Below are 20,585 nucleotides of genomic sequence, written 5' to 3'. Positions count from 1 at the left end.
AAAGGTGTAAAAAATTTTAATTTTTTAGTAGTGTTATCTAATTCTCCACTAATAAAATGCATTATTATATAAAACTACAAACACTAAAATGCTAGTAGTATGAAAACTGTGAGAACATGTGCAGGCAAAAAGCACTTTGTCAATGTATTAAACGCCAAAAAGTTGACTAAACGCCATAAAAACATTTGGTCTTAATGTAATCTTATGAAAATATTAATGCCTCGTAGTGAATTATTATACAACGCCACAAAAAGCCAAAAAAATTGACCAGAGAAACGCTATAACGCCAAAAAAATTATCTATGTGACACAAAAACAATTAATGCAACGCCAAATAGTTAATTAATACAATTAACGCCAAAGTAATTTTTGACGCCAAAAATGAAGCAACATGTTACACAAAATTGGGAAAATAAAAGAAGATTGAAAAGACAAAAAAAAAAACCCCTCACGCCCTGATCATATCCCGCGCCACGTGTTAGCCCAAGATGCGTTCTCACCGTTCTCACATTTTGAGGTGTTTTTTCCTGATCCCGTACCTATATATATATACATATATATATATATATATATATATATATATATAATTACTCTGGTAGAGTACATTATAAAGTAATTGCATATGATTACTCTAGTAGAGTAACTAAACGGATTTTTTAAACATACTAAACGTGAGTAGTAAATGAAGGTTTTTTTTTCCAATCTTGCCAAACATGTATTTCATTCCTAAAAGCTAAAAAAATATATATAATTACTCTAATAGAGTACTTTCTCAAGTAATTGCATATGATTCAACTAGTAGAGTAACTATACAGATTATTTGTTTTATTTTTTAAACTAAAAATAATGATTAAGCATATAGAAAAAAAATTCAAAAGGGAAAAAAATTTTCATTAACTTCTTATGTTTAGTCCGTTAAAACCCATTTGTATTTGATATTTACCTATAATAATACTAGATTTCTTTTTATTCCTTGAAGAAATGCAAAAAGAACACTCCTTACAAAGAATAAATTTTTTTAAAATTAAAGGAATCACAGTTTTATAAATTGTTTATATCATCATGATAACCATTAATATTTTCCTTCAGTTCATGATTCATTCAGGTAAAAAAAATAAAAAGAAAAGTTTGTTCTCATTTTCTCTTTTAAAAACCCCCACTATGGTCAACAAACGCTTGCTCCTACAAACACTTCATCTTCAATTTCTCCTCCTCCAGCCAGGAACTATGGCAACATGTCATGTTGTGTTCTTCCCTTTCATGGCTTACGGCCACATGATTCCGATGGCCGATATGGCCGTACTCTTCGCCTCTCGCAGCCTACGAACTACCATCGTCACCACCTCATCAACTGCACACCGGCTCTCCAAATCAATCCAGAAAACCATCAACTACACTCACCAAATCGCTCTTCATACCATCGAATTCAAACCGAACAAAGCCGGTTTACCTCTGGTCATCGATAACCCCGATCAGATTATTACTAATGAAGACCTATCCAGATTGTTGGAGGCCATCACAACGCTTCAAGAGCCATTTGAACAATTCATTGAAATATCCCAACCGAATTGCATAGTTTCGGACATGTTCTTTCCATGGACAACTGAAACCGCAGCCAGATTTAACATCCCCCGAATCGCTTTCAATGGAACCGGGTTCTTCCCGTTGTGTGTTGCGAACGCGATGCTACTTTACCAGCCTACGGTTTCGTCTGATTCGGACCCTTTTGTTGTCCCTTATGTTCCTCATGAGATCAAGTTAAAGCGAAAACAATTGCCTCAAATTGATTCTGAAGAATGTAAAGTGTTTTTGAAGGTGATCATACAAGCTGTAGAAGCAGAAGCAAAGAGTTATGGAGTTATTATCAACAGTTTTTACGAGCTTGAACCGGAGTATGTTCGCCATTATCGTGAAGTTTTAAAGAGAACAGCATGGCACGTAGGGCCGGTTTCGTTATGGAGCAAGAATACGGAAGATAAGCTCGAAAGAGGGAAGAAATCCGCAATCAATGAACACCAATGTTTGAAATGGTTGGATTCAAAGGAACCAAATTCCGTTATTTACGTAAGTTTTGGTAGCATGGTGAAGGTTCCCAGCTCGCAACTTTACGAGATCGCTATGGCGTTAGAAGCCTGCGATGAGAACTTCATTTGGGTTGTGCGGAACGATCAAGAAGCTATGATTCCGGACGGATTTGAGGCACGGATTACGGCGAAAGGGAAAGGGTTGATAATAAAGGGGTGGGCGCCGCAAGTGTTGATTCTTGATCATGAATCGGTTGGCGGGTTTGTAACACACTGCGGGTGGAACTCGGTGTTGGAAGGTGTTTCCTGTGGGGTGGCGATGGTGGCATGGCCGGTCATGGCGGAGCAGTTTTATAATGCAAAATTGGTGACAGATATTTTACAAATCGGAGTTTCGATTGGTGATGTAGAGTGGAGTGCGGCTTCCATGTGCGATGGGGTGAAGCAGGAGACGATCCAGAGGGTGGTGACCACGGTGATGGGAGTGAAAGAAGGTGATGCGATGAGAATGAGAGCTCGAGAACTGAAAGAGAAAGCAAAAACGGCTGTTGAAGAAGGTGGATCATCGTATTCAGATTTGACTACGTTTGTTGAGGACATAAATGCATTTAGGAACGTAAACTGCCCCACTTTTTAGTACTCGAGATAAGCTCAGCTGGAATCGACCAGAGCGTAAATGAGAGTTTGATAGGAAATAAGCTCATTTAATAAACAAGTACTAGTGTTATTTATGGAACTTATAGTTCATGGGAGTTTATTATATATAATTTATCTAATGCATGAAATATATATTTACATAATCATAATTATTATATATAACGATAAGAAAGAAAAAATACTATTTTCTTATTACCGTCTCATGTTTGTTATGAGAATGCAAGCTCGAGAATTGAAAGAGAAAGGAAAAACTGATGTCGAAGAAGGTGGATCCTCGTATTAAGAAAAGAGTATCCAAATCCGATGTATGAGAAAAAGGTGGCCGACATTTAAACATGTTTATATATCAACACTAAATTCTGAAAAATATAAAACATCATACAATGTCGGCCATGTAAAGGCTAAAAACCACGTTTAAAGATGTAAATAAATATCAAACTAAATAAAATAAAAATTACAAAATTAGATGAGGTTTAAAATGGTTTTTAACGTGGTTACCATTTTTTACTGGATTTCAAAGCATTATTAACTCCTTTTCGCTTTTCTAATTGTATTTCCAAGATAAAAAGCCTCTCCGTTTCTATTTCTGAGATATAAATCCTCCCACCTGTCCTATATACTTCCAAGATAAGAAACCAAGTTGTCGTCCTGTCGCACCGTCGAGGTTTGCGCATGCTCATCCTCCCGCTCTCGCTATGTCTCTAGCTCCTCTCACTCTCACTCAAGTTCGCATTCTTGATATAAATTTTAGTCGAAACCGAGTTATTAGTAATAATGTACAAGCGGTAAAAGTACGAACGTACATGTTATCAAAGCTGTGTCGCGTTAGTAATGTAATATAACGTTTTATAAAATTTTGCACATACAATTGCGACACGCTTATTTTTTGTGCGATTTGATAAAAGTTCAATATGAACGGTCAAATATAAGACTTTTTTGTTCTTTAGCTTGACGCACCGAATTTACCGCTGCGATTCGATATAAGTTCTATTTGAGTGAATGAAATATAGTTGAGTTTTCTCGCCGTTACGGTATAAAATTCGTTTAACACATAATTATATTCTCAATAAAGTATTTTTTTGGTATCGTAAACTACATCAAGTGTCGGTATTATCTTGATATCGTAACAAACAAAACATATACCTTCTGATAACATCACCGTTTTCATGATTTTCGACCGATGTAAAACACATCTCGATTGTTATACCATGTTCTGACTTTCGATATTATATTTGTATTGTAATGAATCGAACAAAACCCTATCGCGAAGTGTGGGAAATCCCACTAGTTAATATTATTATATCAGTATAATCTAATAATAATAAATATATAATGAAAAAGTAGTAGTAGTAGTAGCAGCAACAACGACAATAGAAACACTAGTAGTAGTAGTAATAATAAGGATAATGTTATTGTACAAATGAGTTTAAGCATACTAAACCTGAGCAATAAATGAAGGTTTTGTTTCTAGTTGTTAAGCGAGTATTTTATTCCTAAAATCTAAAAAAACAAATAATATATAATTACTCTAATAGAGTACATTATAAAGTAATTGCATATGATTACTAGAGTAACTATACGGATTTTTTTTAAATTAAACGTGAGCAGTAAATGAAGGTTTTTTTTTCCAATCTTGTTAAGCAATGTATTTCATTCCTAAAATCTAAAAACAAAACAAAAAAATTATATAATTACTCAAAGGAGGTCAGGGCACCCTGTGGTGGCCGTTTGGCCACGCGTTGATGCACGTGGAACTCCGCCGCTGGTGTTTAATATCATGCGTGGTGGCAGATAAGCGTGATGGCTAAAACGCGTGGAGAACTTGATTTTTCAAACGTTGTTTGAATATGAACGTTGGGTTTTGACCCTTGAGAGCCGTTTAGATTTTTAAAAAAAACTTAAACACACACATTTATATATTATCAAATTGTAATATGTTGGTGCTATTGTTTGTTGTATCTTATGCATTATTGGTTTAATGTGTATGATATGTTTGTACATTTGACTTTTTAACGTGTATAGTTAATTAACAAAGATCACATTTTACAACCATCTTTTAAAGAAATTCAAATAATTGTTATTTATATAATGTAATTTTGTAACATTTCTAGGTATATAGTTTTGTACATTTAGCTTAGTTAGTGTTTCATGCTTTAATTAGTTGTACCCTTAGTTTAGAAGGTTGTAGCTTTTTGTTTATTTATATACTATTATTTTGCAACATGTTATTGCAATGTTGGGTTGTAAGTGTGGCTTTAGTTATAGTTTATGCTATTTTTTAGTTGTACCATTTCTTTGGTTATTTGTACATTATTTATAAATTTATATACTATTAATTTGGTGGTTTATGCTATTTTTAGTTGTACCATTTCTTTGGTTATTTGTACATTATTTATACATTTATATACTATTAATTTGGAACATTTGTATGTATGTTTGGTTGTAAATTGTGCTTAAGTGGTTGTACCTTAATCAAATAATGGTTTCATTACCTTACCAAATTCAATCTGTTGTATGCATGTATGGTTGTAAATTGAGCTTAAGTGGTTGTATCCTAATCAAATAATGGTTTCATTACCTTACCATATTCAATCAGTTTGATCCATTCAAAGTTGTGTTGTTTTATTTGTAAATTATTATTATTTATATTAATCTAATTAATTTAGCCAAAATCTTGTATAAATATAATTTGCAACATATTGATGCAATGGTTGTTGTAATGTATGCATTATGATTTGTATAGTGGTAATGATATATATTATATATAGATTACGATGAACCTGTCAAACGGGAAAAATAGACGCGAGTTCATCGTAACGCGCGAGTCCTAGATCAACTTAGTTATTTTATTCTATGTTTTACGTTTTGGTTTAATTTATTCGCATTAACACGCCGCAACTTCAGTGTCGGTGGTCGCTGGCAATAGTTTGGCATCAGTGCTCGCCCCCGCCGCAACGCAGGGGTTACTTAATACTAGTTCTACATAAATTTATACCATTTCACCCACACAAAAACATAAATATATATCACACATTCTACATATTTCACAAATGGAATTTCCTACGAATTAGTTTCCGATGGACGCCGATAGCGATAGCCAAACGTCTTCCGACAATGAGACGCTTGAATTTTTCGAGAAGGTGCATGACGAACTTGAAGCAACTTCGAGTCGCCCAAAGAAGAAAATGGTGGATTGTGATCGTATACATGCCAACGAAGTGTTAATGAAGGATTATTTTGTGGAGAATCCGGTCTACAATGCCGAAACGTTTAGAGATCGGTTTCGTTTACCAAAAGATTTATTTTTAAACATTGTTGGAGACATCAAAGCAAACGAAGAATGGTTTGAAGAACGTTACGACGGGAGGGGCAAACGAAGTTTCACGCCGATACAAAAATGCACATCCGGCATTCGCCAACTAGCGATAGGTAACCCTCCCGACGATTTTGATGAATACTTAGCTATGTCGGACAGAACTTCACGTGAATGTTTGCAATTCTTTTGTGTGACGCGATCATTAAATTGTATGGTAAGGAGTTTCTACGTAAACCGACGAGACACATCATTACACGTATTTACGCCACGCCTGAGGCTAGATGGCATTTTCCAGTGATGCTTGGTAGCATCGATTGTACACATATCGACAGGAGAAATTATCCAAGAGAGTTGCGAGGGGCGTATGTTAGGGGTGACGTCAAAAGACCAACCATCATACTTGAAGCGGTGACATCAAATTATTTATGGTTTTGGCATTCATATTTTGGTATTTCAGGTTCAAACAACGATATCAATGTTTTGTATGCATCGCTATTGTTTCAAAGCGTAACAGATGGTACCGCACCTTTTTGTCTATTTTTCGTTAACGGAAGATATTATAGACGAGGCTTTCTTCTTGTGGATGGTATCTACCCATCATGGCCTGTTTTTGTGAAACCTCCTTCATTTACTGTCGAGGTTAAATAAAAGACGTTCAAGAGGTTGCAAGAATCGGCAAGAAAAGATGTTGAGCGAGCTTTTGGTGTTTTAAAGGGTAGTTGGAGCATACTAAACCGACCGGTTCGTGCGATGAATAAGAAAACAATACATAACATAGTATATGCATGTATCATATTGCACAATATGCTAATAAAAGAAGACGGATGTGCAATATCTCCAGATTGGGTGCCAGATCCTCCTACACAAATTCCCGTTCCCGAAAATGTCCAACAAGACCTGAGTAACGAAGAAATTCACTTTCGGTTGTGATACGATTTAATTGAACTTGTAGGTTCTCTAGATATGGAATTTCCGAATTCGTACGACGAGTAGGTTATTGTTATGTATGTTTTTATTTTTATATGTTTATTTTTAAGTTGTAATCTAAAATATTTCTAGAAATGTTGTTTTTTATTTAAACGAAATTTATAGTTCATAATTTTATTGTTAATTTATAATTTAAAGACAAAAAAAAAAGAGGTTGTGAATGATAGAATTCAGTCACTAGTGATGAACATTTTCACTAAAATCCATCACTAGTGATGAAATAATGCTTGATAACATGACGGAACTTGATTGAATGTTATGAGTGATGAAATTTTATCACTAGTGAAGCGTCCCTACCCCTAATATTGTACATTCTAAAGTAACTGTATATGATTACTTTACTAGAGTAACTATGCGGATTTATATTTTATTTTTCTTAAACTAAAAAAATAATGTTTAAGTATATAGAAAAAAAATATCAGAAAAAAAAAGAAATTATTCACTTCTCATGTTACGTTTAGTAGGTTAAGGCCCATTTTTATTTGATATTCATTAATTGGAGAAATGCAAAAAGAACACTCCTCACCAAGAATAAAATATCTTAAAATAAAAAGAAATCACATTTTATATGAATTATTTATCTCATCACTACATGATAACCATTAATATTTTCTTTCAATGTTGATTCATTTCATTCCGCTTTAATTTTACCTTGATACTAAAGTACCATGGTGTTAATTTAGCGTTTCAGGTATAAAAAGAAGTATAATGTGATCGTACGGGTATAAAAGGAAGTATAATGTGATTGTACGATAACAGAGCCGTGTTCAAAAACTCTCAAAATAATTTAAGCCTCGGGTGAAATAAAAATTTAGTCCAAAATTGTGGTAAGGGAAAATGAATTAAAAAAAATTGATCTTCATAGTGGAGTCAAGTATTGAACTTTAGACCCTTACATTATCTTGAGATGGTCTTTTCCATCAAACCACCAACAATTTTATTTATAATTAATGAATGCGTGTGTTAAATACATAATTTACTATATATATAAAAGCTTATGAAAACTTTTCAGGTCCTTAAAAAATTTGAGCCTCAAGCAACAAAACGGATTAAACGGCCCAAGAGCCGGTCCTTTACGAGAAAAATTTGTTACTACCTCCGTCCCATTAAACGTGTCTTATTTGAATTTTCAAAGTCTTTATTTATAAACTTTGACTTTAATTATATATTTTTGTGTTATATAAAACTTGATAAAAATTAACCCGATAAAAACACTTGTAAAACACCCTCAAATCATATAACTTTCATCAAGAATTATCTAACACAAACAAAATTATTTAATGTCAAAGTTTACAAATAAAGACTTTGAAAATTCAAAATATGACACTTTTAGTGGGACGGAGAGAGTATTAAAAAGAAATAAAAAGAGAAGATTGTTATCATTTTCTCTTTTAAAAATGTATAAAAATAAAAAAAAAAGTAAAAAAAAAAATAAAAAGAGAAGTTTGTTATCAATTTCTCTTCTAAAAAACCCCCAACTATATACCTACACAAATGCACATAGTCAATAAACGCTTGCTCCTACAAACGCTTCGTCTTCAAATTCTCATCCTCTAGCCAGAAACGATGGCAACATGTCATGTTGTGTTCTTCCCTTTCATGGCTTACGGACACATGATTCCAATGGCCGATATGGCCGTACTCTTTTCCTCCCGCGGCCTACGAACCACCATCGTCGCCACCTCATCAACCGCTCACCGGCTCTCCAAATCAATCCAGAAAACCATCAACTACACTCACCAAATCGCTCTTCATACCATCGAATTCAAAGCGAACGAAGCCGGTTTACCTCCAGTCATCGATAACCCCGATCATATTATTACTAACCAACACCATTCCAGGTTATTAGAAGCCATTTCAACGCTTCAAGAACCATTTGAACAATTTATTGAAAAATCCCAACCGAATTGCATCGTTGCTGACATGTTCTTTCCATGGACAGTTGAAACCGCAGCCAGATTTAACATCCCCCGAATCGCGTTCAACGGAACCGGGTTCTTCCCGTTGTGTGTTGCGGATGTGATGCGACTTTACCGGCCTACGGTTTCATCCGATTCGGAGTCTTTTGTTGTACCTAATCTTCCTCATGAGATCAAGTTAACTCGAAAACAATTGCCTCAAATTGAGTCTGAAGAATTTAAAGTGTTCGTGAAGGTGTTCATACAAGCTGCAGAAGCAGAAGCAAAAAGTTATGGTGTTATTTTTAACAGTTTTTACGAGCTCGAACCGGAGTATGTTCACCATTATCGTGAAGTTATGAAGAGGAAAGCGTGGCATGTTGGACCGGTTTCGTTATGTAGCAAGAACACGGAAGATAAGCTTGAAAGAGGGAAGAAATCCGCAATAGATGAACACCAATGTTTGAGATGGTTAGATTCAAAGGCACCAAATTCCGTTATTTACGTAAGTTTTGGTAGCATGGTGAAAGTTCCGAGCTCGCAACTTTACGAGATCGCTATGGCATTAGAAGCCTGTGATGAGAACTTCATTTGCGTTGTGCGGAACGATCAAGAAGCTATGATTACGGACGGATTTGAGGCACGGATCAAGGCGAAAGGGAAAGGGTTGATAATTAAGGGGTGGGCGCCGCAAGTGTTGATTCTTGATCATGAATCTGTTGGCGGGTTTGTAACACATTGTGGATGGAACTCGGTGTTGGAAGGTGTTTCCTGTGGGGTGGCGATGGTGGCATGGCCGGTCATGGCGGAGCAGTTTTATAATGCGAAACTGGTGACGGATGTTTTACAAATCGGAGTTTTGATTGGTGATGTAGAGTGGAGTCCGACTTCCACGTGTGACGGTGTGAAGCGGGAGGCGATCCAGAGGGCGGTGGCGATGGTGATGGGTGTGGAAGAAGGTCACGCCATGAGAACACGAGCTCGAGAACTGAAAGAGAAAGCAAAAACGGCTGTTGAAGAAGGTGGATCATCGTATTCAGATTTGACTACATTCGTTGAGGACATAAATGCATTTAGAAACGTAAACGGCCCCACTTTTTAGTACTCGAGATAAGCTCAGCTGGAATCGACCAGAGCGTAAATGAGAGTTTGATCCAAAAGTAAGCTCAATAAATAATTTATGTAATGCATGAAATATCTATTTACATACTCATAATTATTAGATTTTGTTTTTTGAACGGCAAATTTGAATAACTGACGGACCACTAGAGTATCATCATGCTGCCAGCAGAACCATCCGATCATATCCATCTCCACTAGGCAATATAATGCCTATACACTAATTCAGGAGGAAACCCAATAAATCTGGGAAAAACCCCCTTTGTAGGAATAGAACCCATGACCTAATGGTCATAAGCCTTATCCCACCACCAAGATACCACTAGGCTATAATGCCATGGGTAAAAAACTACTATTTTCTTATTAACTCATATTTGTTTTGAGAATGCAAGCTCGAGAATGCCTTGAGGGGGGGGGGGGGGGGGGAATCGGCGTTGCATCTTTTCACGGCATGCCAATTCGCTTCGTCGCTTTGGTTAAAGATTAGTAGGTGGTGCAAGGTCCCGTTTTTGGTGGCTTTATCTGTTAGATATATCTTGGAGGTCCATAACTTTTGTGATTTGAATGGAAAGAAGAAGTTAGTGTATCACGGTATCATCCTTATTACGTGTTGGCAAATTTGGAAGGCTAGGAATGAGCTACACTACTAGAAAAATGACAATTTTTAACGCACTTTTCCGTCACAAATGCGTCACAAATTGACATTTGCTACGGATTTGCAACAAAACCTTGATGTTGGAAAAAGCCCCGTCGGAAACTATTTACTACGCAATTACTACGTAAATTTTAACGTATTTCCTACGGAAATATTGTGTCGGAAATTTGTAACGCATTTACTACGCATTTCCTATGTTGTATAACAAGAAATTGCAACGCATTTGTGACGGAATATCAAAAAATTGCAACGCATTTGTGACGGAATATTTAAAAAAAATAAAAAAAAAAACTGGAAAAATCCTTTTTTTTTTTTGCTAAAATTTGCAGGAAAATCAGCAAAAAAAAATACTCATAAACAAATGATACATCAGCCTTTGGTTCAACCCGTTATCTAACGCGTCCTAGAAGACAACTCCAATTTCAGGTTTTGGATCGCTTTGTTTAACATGTTTGACACACACGTTGAGACTATTTCGCTACAACCTGTTAAACCGAAATATGTTCATTCCATATTAGTTTGTGGTGGTGGTTAGTTTTGCCCTGCATGTGCTTTTGTCTTCAAGGAGATCCCCACAACATAAACATCACTTGAGTCATTTCTTCATGATATTGATTAACATTTGCAGTTGTCTTGATGCTCCCTAAGTTCCTGCATTTAGCTAATTTACATGAAACTAAAGTGTAGATAAGAGTGCTTATAATTAACGGGATGATCATGATCATGTTTTTATCTCAAACAAAATGAAACGTGCCGAACCCATAATCATTTTAAATGCGTTTAGCTACCCGTTATCCTTCCATCAGAAAATTAATGTCTACCTACGATTCACTGCCAAAATCGTCAAAACCTAAGTTTTCTGGAACATCCAACCTCTTATTTTCTCCTGAGAGACAACGTTGATGTTAGTAATCCCTTTTAAAATGACATAAAAAAGAACACTACCTGTAAAATAACTTATTTTCTGGAGAGGTGAACCGCGTCGAGACCACAATGTAATAATCTTTAGGAGGCTGGTCAGCAGTGACCAAAACCAAATAAGACTGTCCCAAGTGGACGTCGATCGAATCGTATGTATTTTGTAGTGAATCTGTTCCTTCAACCTCAACCAAAACAAACTTATGACCTTGGATTCTGAAGTTGATGGAAGTAGTCATGCCAACGTTCGATACCCGAAACCTATACGTCTTACCTGCCAAAACCATTCAAACGAAACAATCTCGTTTATATATAACCGTATAAACACAATGAGCCGTTCAACATTTCAACTTTACAAACCTTGTTTGACATTAAACGTAAATGCGTTTGATCCTCGTCTGTTAATCAAAAGACCATCTGGAAAAGGAAGATCATCCCCGTTGTCCAATATCGCTTTTAGATCCTGTCGAATTCAAGAAACACAAACCGGCTCACTTTCAGCTAGGCATTACATCAAACAATTGGACTCCACTCAACTAAAAAGCTTCATATACTTTAAACTATTACTTACAGTGTGGTTTTGCTTGAACCAGTCTCCGGCTAGTACGGTGTAATCTCCAGCTGGCGGTGGGAAGGGGACCGGAATGACGGATCGACTAGCAATTTTGATGCCACGGTAGCCTCCTACAGCCTTGTGAAATGCAAGAGAAGGGACGTAAAAGAAGCTACCGATCTGATCTTTCACTTGAAGATTGTAAGTGAAGTTGCGGCCGGGTGGGATGGGGCAGTTTGTACTGAAAACACCATCTTGCGTGAGTTTCTCCTTTGCATAATCCCATTCCTACTCAGGTTAACATGTTCAAATGTTAGAATCTATAAGAACCAAACTCAAGAAACAGTAATGCTGAGTACATGTAACAAAAGCATGTTACAATCTCATTAGGCTGAAACATGCAGCTTAAGAAACAGTGATGGTAGAGGTGTAAGCGAGCTAAACTGCTCGTGAGCTACTCGAGATCGGCTCGCTAAAATCTCGAATTGAGCTTGAGCCTAACAATAAGCTTGTTTAATGAATAAGCCCGAACCAAGCTTCACTTATCGAGGGCCTAACGAGCCAATTATTTATATGAATATTATATAACGTATTAAGTGTATATTTAATGTGTATATATATATGATATAACTAACTATATAATATATACTATGTTATACTGTTATAAATAAAAATTATAACTAAAATTTAAAAGAAGTATACAAATTAATTGATAAATGATATAATTAAGTAAATAAAAAATTATAACTAAAATACAAAAAAAAAAAGTATACAAATTAATTGATAAATGATATAATTAATTAAATAATATACTATGTCATAAAAAGATATAACTCAAATATAAAAAAAAGTACACAAATTAATTGATAAACTTAATAAATAATCAATGAGTCTAAATATAGCTCTGAGTAAACCCAAAATGCCAAAAGCTTCAAAAAATCATCAATACACAGGTACAAACTCCAAGAACATGTTACCTTGTGACAGCACTCCAATACACTCAAATACGATTGGTAATCGGCAGTCAGGCATACCATTGGTAATCGGCAGCTTCCTTTTTGGAATAGACGGCTATAAGAGGAGCCACTTCTGGCTCATCAGGAACAGTAACTTTTAAAGAGACCTCAAATACCTTCGCTATTTATTCTTTAAGGCTCCCGGTATGATGTTCCTATAATAATACAAAATTTTAAATATTTATGTATCTATACTTCAAGTACTAACTAACACATACAGTTCATGAATATGTGTGAGTTGAAAGACTTACAGGTGCAGCTGCCATACTTAACAGGTACATGAAAACCACATACCAAAATGATTAGATGTATGAAAACAAACATAATAGTAGCAGGTAAGCTGAAAAAACTACGAAATCAATCATATATTCACTGTAAATTACTCTATCCGCACTTAATCGTCCAAACCATCACCATCCCGTTGCCCTCTATGCTATTATCTATATTGTTTATCTATAGCAAAGATTATTAACGCTAGAGCCAAATCATAATAACTACTTTTTAACTAACTTAACAGCAACATAGTTATCCCAAAATAAAGGCACAAGTCAGACATAATAAAAATTAGACATAAATCACCTTGTTAAGACTTGATATAACGATCATAAACCTAATTATCCCAAAATAAAGGCACAAGTCAGACATAATAAGCATCAACATAATTATCCCAAAATGATGTTCCGAATATCTAAGTTCCTAATGACTGAACATAAACAAAACAAACGACCATGAACAGATGTAAACAGTAAACGACTAACATTCGCAATTGAACGAATGCCACATTTGTTCTTGTTCATTCACATAATTAATCGAACAACCTTACTTGTTCATGTTCGTTCATTTATTAAACAAACACGAACAAAATTACTTGTTCATTTATTCAACGAACGAACTTTCCGCCGAACGGTTCGCTGAAAGTTCGGTTCATTTACAGGCAGCACAGCCCTAGCCCTAGCACCAAAACAGAACTTGCAGATTCATGTGCCTTAAACAGTTCAATTATATCTCCAAAGTCCAAATCACTAGCCTATGCCTAACTACAATTCACAACCAAACCCTACGGTTACTGAATTCCACTTAACTTCAACCATATATTCACCTTTATGCTACAATCTCAAATTCCACACTATATTCAACAAATTTCACGTGTTCACTTACAATCAATTGTGTTTTCAACGAACTCTATAATACGAACCACGGATAGTAACAAATCAACCTAGAATTCGCAACAAATTCCACAACACACATTCACAACATAAATCCTTCACAAAATTAGGGTTCGCAACTTAGAAATGAAGTGAAAGAACAGACCTGCAAAGAAGACAATTGAGCCTCGAGAGCCTTGAGAGATTCGCGAATGTTCCAAAGGCTATCGGCTTCTTCTGCATCATCGTCTGGTGTTGATGAAGCATTCTGAATGCAAGTGGTGATCTTCGAACGGAGCTCTGAGGCTCAAGCGAGTACCAAAGCGACACCGTCTTCATCCGCTGGTGACTGGTAAGTTGTTGATAGGGTTTTGTATAAAAGCGCCAGTAAGGGCTTTTCTGGTGAGATGGATAAACAAAATACATTTTTTTAGAAAAATAATATTTGAAGGATATGCAGTTTTTATTTATTAATTTTGGATATATTTTATTGATTAGTCTAACAGTCAACCACATACAGCTAGAGTCAAATTGTAAAATAAGTTAATAGGTTTTTGTAGGAAATGCGTTGCAAAGTAGTAATATGTATCTAATAATTGTAAATTAACTAATTAGTCAACAATTTAAAAAAATATCCGACAAATTTATGACGAAACTGTGACAAAGTTAGATGTCTTTTTGTTTTTGTCACTATTGTGTAGCAAATTTGTTTCAAAAATTAGGATTTTTTTTTGTCGTTATAAATGCGTCACAGTTTTGTCACAATTTGTGACACATTTATTTCCGTAGCAAATCTCCGTAGTAAAATGACCACTTTTCTAGTAGTGCTAGTGTTTGCGGGGAAGCATCCGAAGGTTGAGGAGGTGTTTAGTGCGATCAAGTCTATCGGGTATCTTTGGTTTAGGAGTAGGTCAAAGTATATAGATGTTTCATGGGTTGAGTGGTGTAAATTTGTATAGTATTTCTTGTTCTTTGTAGTTGGTTTGGCCGTCCGGTTGTTTTTCAGGCTGGCCTTGTTTTAATGAAGTTCTCAAATGAAAAAGAATGCAAGCTCGAGAATTGAAAGAGAGCAAAAACTGAGGTCGAAGAAGGTGGATCCTCGTATTAAATTTGACTACATTAAAAAAAAAAAAAAAAAAAAAAAAAAAAAAGAAGAAGCATAAAAGCATTCAAATCCAAGTCCGATGTTTAAGAAAAAGGTGGCCGACTAGCCGTGGCCGACATTCTTTATCAAACTAAATAATTATATATAAAAAGAGTGTTAAATTTAAACATGTTTATATCATCACTAAATTCTGAAAAATATAACTAATAAAAACATCATACAATGTTTAAACATGTTTATATCATCACTAAATTCTAAAAAATATAACTAATAAAAACATCATACAATGTCGGGCCATGTAAAAAAGCGTTTAGAACTAGTAGAAAAAACATTAATAAGACGCGGTTCATATTGGCTTTTTTAATATGTAAAGACTTAAAACCACACCACATATGTAAAAAATATCAAACTAAATAAAACAAAAATTACAAATTTGATGTGGTTTAAAATGGTTTTTAATGCGGTTACCATTTTTTACCGGATTTCAAAGCATTATTAACTCCTTTTCACTTTTCTAATTGTATTTGCAAGACAAAAAGCCTCCCTTTTGTTGTATTTCTGAGATATAAATCCTTCCACCTCTCCTTTATACTTCCAAGACAAGAAACCAAGTTGTGATCGTCCTGTCGCACTGTCCTGGTTTGCCCAGGCTCATCCCTCCACTCTCGCTATGTCTCTAGCTCGTCTCACTCTCACTCAAGCTCCCATTCTAGATCTCGCTCGTCATCTTCGTCCCCATCTGGCAGCGTTAGTTCTAGTATTGTAGTCGTAGTCCTCTTTCGAAGAGAAGGTTCATTATGCAATTACAATCATTTCATGTCAAGTTTTTGGGTAAATTACACTTTTATCCTTTATGTTTGTTCCAAATTTTAGGTGATACCCCTTAACTTTAAAATGTTAGGAATCATCCTTTATATTTTAAAAACCTTCCACCGTATGTCCTTTGACATTAATCGGTTAAAACTTCAACTTAAGTCTAGTTATGTGCCTTGTAAAGTGAAAGCTGAACATCAACGCCCCTATGGCCTGGAATGAAGAAGGATATAGCCACCTTCGTCTCAAAATGTCTCACATGTTCCAAAGTGAAAGCTGAACATCAACGCCCCTCTGGCTTACTCAAACAACCAAGAATTCCTATCTGGAAATGGGAGAGCATTGCCATGGATTTTATCACTAAGCTTCCTCGCACTACTGCTGGTCATGACAGCATTTGGGTAATCGTTGATCGATTGACCAAGTCAGCTCACTTCCTCCCTATTCGTGAAGATTTCAAAGTCGAGAAATTGGCTAAGGTCTACATGAAGGAGATAATCTGTCGTCATGGTATCCCCATTGACATCATTTCTGATCGTGATGCTCGTTTTACGTCTCGTCTCTGGCAAACTTTTCAATCTGCTATGGGTACTAAACTCAACCTTAGCACTGCCTTCCATCCTCAAACTGACGGTCAAACCGAGCGTACTATCCAAACCTTAGAGGATATGCTTCGTTCATGCGTAATAGATTTTGGTGGCAACTGGGATTCACACTTGCCCTTGGTCGAATTCTCGTACAATAACAGTTATCACGCGAGTATTCAAATGGCACCTTTCGAAGCATTGTATGGTCGCAAGTGCCGTTCGCCTATTTGTTGGCACGAGATTGGTCAAGCCCAAATCACCGGTCCCGAGCTTATACAAGAGACGACGGACAAGATTTTACAGGTTCGAGACAACTTATTGAAAGCCAGGAGCCGACAAAAGAGTTACGCTGACAAGGGACGCAAACCTATGGAATTCGAGACAAGTGACTTAGTGCTTCTCAAGGTATCCCCTTGGAAGGGTGTGGTTCGATTTGGCAAGAAAGGGAAACTCGCACCTCGCTACGTTGGTCCTTTCAAAATTCTCGAGAGGATTGGCGAGGTTGCGTATAGACTGGACCTGCCCGAAGAACTCAGCAATGTACACCCTGTCTTCCACATGTCCAACTTAAAGAAATGTCTAGCTGACGAAGGACTCCACGTTCCTCTCGAAGACTTGCAAGTCAACGAAACGCTTCACTTCGTGGAAAAACCGGTTGAAATCATGGACCAAGGGACCAAGCAATTGAGGCGCAGTCGAATTCCTATTGTTAAAGTTCGATGGAAAGGAAAACGTGGCGCTGAATTTACTTGGGAGCTCGAAAGCGAAATGAAGTCGAAATATCCTCATCTTTTCCCTAGGTCTTCCTAAATTTCGGGACGAAATTTCCTAAAGGAGGGGAGGCTGTAACGCCCGGCTATTTTGTACTTTCCATTTATAGAAGGTTTTGTTCGTAATCTATTTTTAGAAACCTTGTACTCTTGTAATTTTTTTCCTTTCTTTGTAATCTTTATCAAATCGAGACTTGGACCATTAATGGAACTGGTATTTTTGTTATGTGTATGATGTACGCACTCTAATTAAGCTCGTATGTCCAACTTCGTGAATCAATCTATGTTTGATCATTTCTCTTGGAAACTATGTGTGAACTTGTAATTTAACTAAACTTATGCTTTGAACGTGTTTTGAACAAGAACGACACTTGAATTGATACTTATACGCTCGATTATACTTGGTTTATATTCCTCATGCATAAACATACCTTAAACTATGCTTTTCTGACAAGAATGGTCCTTAAAACACCATAAATCATCAACTACACAACTATAGGGGCCAAAATTGTAAAAAAAAAGAAACTTGTTTACATATGTTATTTTCTATACATTTTAAATTCCGAATCTATAATCTTTCGTAAACGCCAAACTCACACACCTTGTTTGCCTCGTGTAGAAGGACAAGGTGCTCCAAACTAATCCATCCACCAACTCACTCGCGAGAATTCAAGTAGGAAAAGCTTGCAAAAACCGTGAGTATACTCGTATTCCCCCTTTTTTACTTTTATCACTTTTGGGGTGTAACATGTTTATCTATCAACAAACTTACACATGAACATTTTGCTTAAACACATGAACATTCCTATAACATGATTGTATACGTGATGGCTTGATGCTTTAAACTTGGATTTATCTTATGTGTTGAATTTATCATTAACTTCGTACGAGCCAAACCGTGACATATGTAGCGCTATAGGATTAACGACCCGCCTCTTTATCTTCGGTAATGCATGAGCATATTGCGTTTCCTTGGTTTGATATGTTAGACACATACCATATTTAAATGCTTATCTTGAATCACATGCTTGCTATGAGGAATTGTTTAAAACTTATCTTTTGCTATGTATGTATCAAACTTGTATCCTCGCCTTTGCTTTTGCATTGAATTATTTTAAACATGTTACAGGTTGATGATGACGATGCTATGAAAAGAAGTAGCGTTGATGCCTAGATACACATATAGACGTTTAGGTTTAATATGTTGTATCAATTTTGTTATGTTGTCATGTTATTTTTGTTAAACTTGTTGTATTTGAATTTCTTGTAATGTTGACAATTTATCTTATGAAATGAAATCGGATTATTTAAATACTTGTCACAATTATTAGCGTTATGATGTCTCGAGCAATCTTCACACTTCGTCTCATCCCGATGTTTCCGCCATTGGTTGGGGTGTGACAGATTGGTATCAAGCCATAACTATAGGGAATTAGGAAAATTGCCATGCTTTTGCCCTAATCTATAGTTCTAGGAATTTTGCCTCTTATTTGTTGTTTAAAACTTTTGTACTCTACCATGCATGCTTCCTAGCTACACTTCTTGTTATTAAATTTATGCGCCTTTCTTAAGGCTAACACGAATACACTTATGCTATTTTATACTCTTGTAACATCAACGAGACAACTTTACCAAAATAGGCGTGAAACCCACAATTTGGTAAACGACTCTCACTCTACCTTTAATCTTTTTTTTGCACGAAATTTCACCATTAAGCTAGGAGTGACATCCACAACTTAATGGTAATTTCCATTTCAACTCTAGTGGACCCTTGTCAAAGTGTCAAATTTTATTTTGGCCGACAAGTACCAACCACATTTAGGGTACGAAATCGTCAAGTTAGGGGTGAAACCCGCATCTTGTCGATTAAGTCCCATTCCTTGATTTTTATTCTCGCCAAAGTCCCGGATGTTCCAATCATTTAGAGATGTGTAGTAACCGGAAGGGTAAGATACCGTTAATCGCTTCTCGACGAGAGTATCTTACTTCTAGGCCAAAGCACAATATCTCTAAATCGAAAGGACTTTCGACCCACTTTGGAATTGTCGACGTTTCTCTACCCGAAACAATCCCATGTTTTATTGAGCCTCTCTTTTATGTATCTCAATTTATATGTGATTTTATACTTGAACGATCATTCGTTTCGAAATGTTGTTTTAAACAATTCGCACGTTACCGCAATCATAAACAATAATAATTCTCGTGAACAAACTAAATTTATACTTTTTCTTTCTTTCACAACTTATGTGTTATACTTGTTGAATGCATGTTGGAAACTTATGCTCTATGTGAACTTTACTTGATACATGAACATTTACTTGCTTGTACATACACAAACCTTATTTTCAATTAATGATCAAGTCTCATCCTTTCCTTCTCTTGTAATCTTTTAGATGTCGTCTCGCTCTTCCAAGAAGCAAAAATCAAAGAAGGGTTCAACTTCCACCGCCATGTCTCAAAAAGATTGCATGAAATTTATGGCCAAGCAATTTGCTAAAGTCCTACCCGACATCGTTAGCAAGATTCAAACCGATTCACCGCATGGCTCTGTTGACTCAAAGGCAGACAAACCCAAACCGTCCTTCCAGTTTAAGCATTTCATGGCTTGTAAACCCTTAGAATTTACTGGCAAGAATGGCGCTACCGCCATGATGAACTGGTTTGATGCCATCGAGCTTACCTTCTTGCAAAGTGGTTGCCCTGACGAACTAAGAACCTTGAATGCAACTGGGGTGTTTCGTGAAAAGGCACTCGAGTGGTGGACGACTGAACGCAACAAAAGAGGAAACGAGGTCGCACATGCTATGCCTTGGGACGATCTCAAACAACTTATGAAAGACCACTTCTGTCCCCCTCATGAACTCCAAAAATTGGAGAACGAATTTTGGAACCTTACTCAGAAGGGGAGTGACATGGATGGCCTGATTACGCGCTTTAAACAGCTCAGTGTTCTCTGCCCTGGACAAGTTGAAACCGTTCCCAAAACCGTAGCCAAATTCGTCCGTTGTGTTGCACCTTCCCTG

General features: G+C 36.2%; 2 protein-coding genes across 2 annotated transcripts; both read left to right on the top strand.

Annotated features, from left to right (window-relative positions):
• Positions 1-1,159: 1,159 nt before the first annotated feature.
• Positions 1,160-2,801, top strand: LOC110885632 (scopoletin glucosyltransferase-like). Its single transcript, XM_022133333.2, has one exon. It carries the CDS (start codon positions 1,161-1,163, stop codon positions 2,658-2,660), a length of 1,500 nt encoding a protein of 499 aa, XP_021989025.1. The 5' UTR covers position 1,160; the 3' UTR covers positions 2,661-2,801.
• A 5,689-nt stretch (positions 2,802-8,490) lies between these two features.
• On the top strand, positions 8,491-10,095 carry LOC110885633 (scopoletin glucosyltransferase-like). The gene has a single exon (XM_022133334.2). It carries the CDS (start codon positions 8,550-8,552, stop codon positions 9,981-9,983), a length of 1,434 nt encoding a protein of 477 aa, XP_021989026.1. The 5' UTR covers positions 8,491-8,549; the 3' UTR covers positions 9,984-10,095.
• Positions 10,096-20,585: the final 10,490 nt, after the last annotated feature.

The sequence above is a fragment of the Helianthus annuus genome, chromosome 10 (genome assembly GCF_002127325.2).
Source record: "Helianthus annuus cultivar XRQ/B chromosome 10, HanXRQr2.0-SUNRISE, whole genome shotgun sequence".
Taxonomy (NCBI): Eukaryota; Viridiplantae; Streptophyta; class Magnoliopsida; order Asterales; family Asteraceae; genus Helianthus; species Helianthus annuus.
Note: the sequence above shows the minus strand (reverse complement) of the source record. Positions and strands in the feature narration are given on the sequence as shown.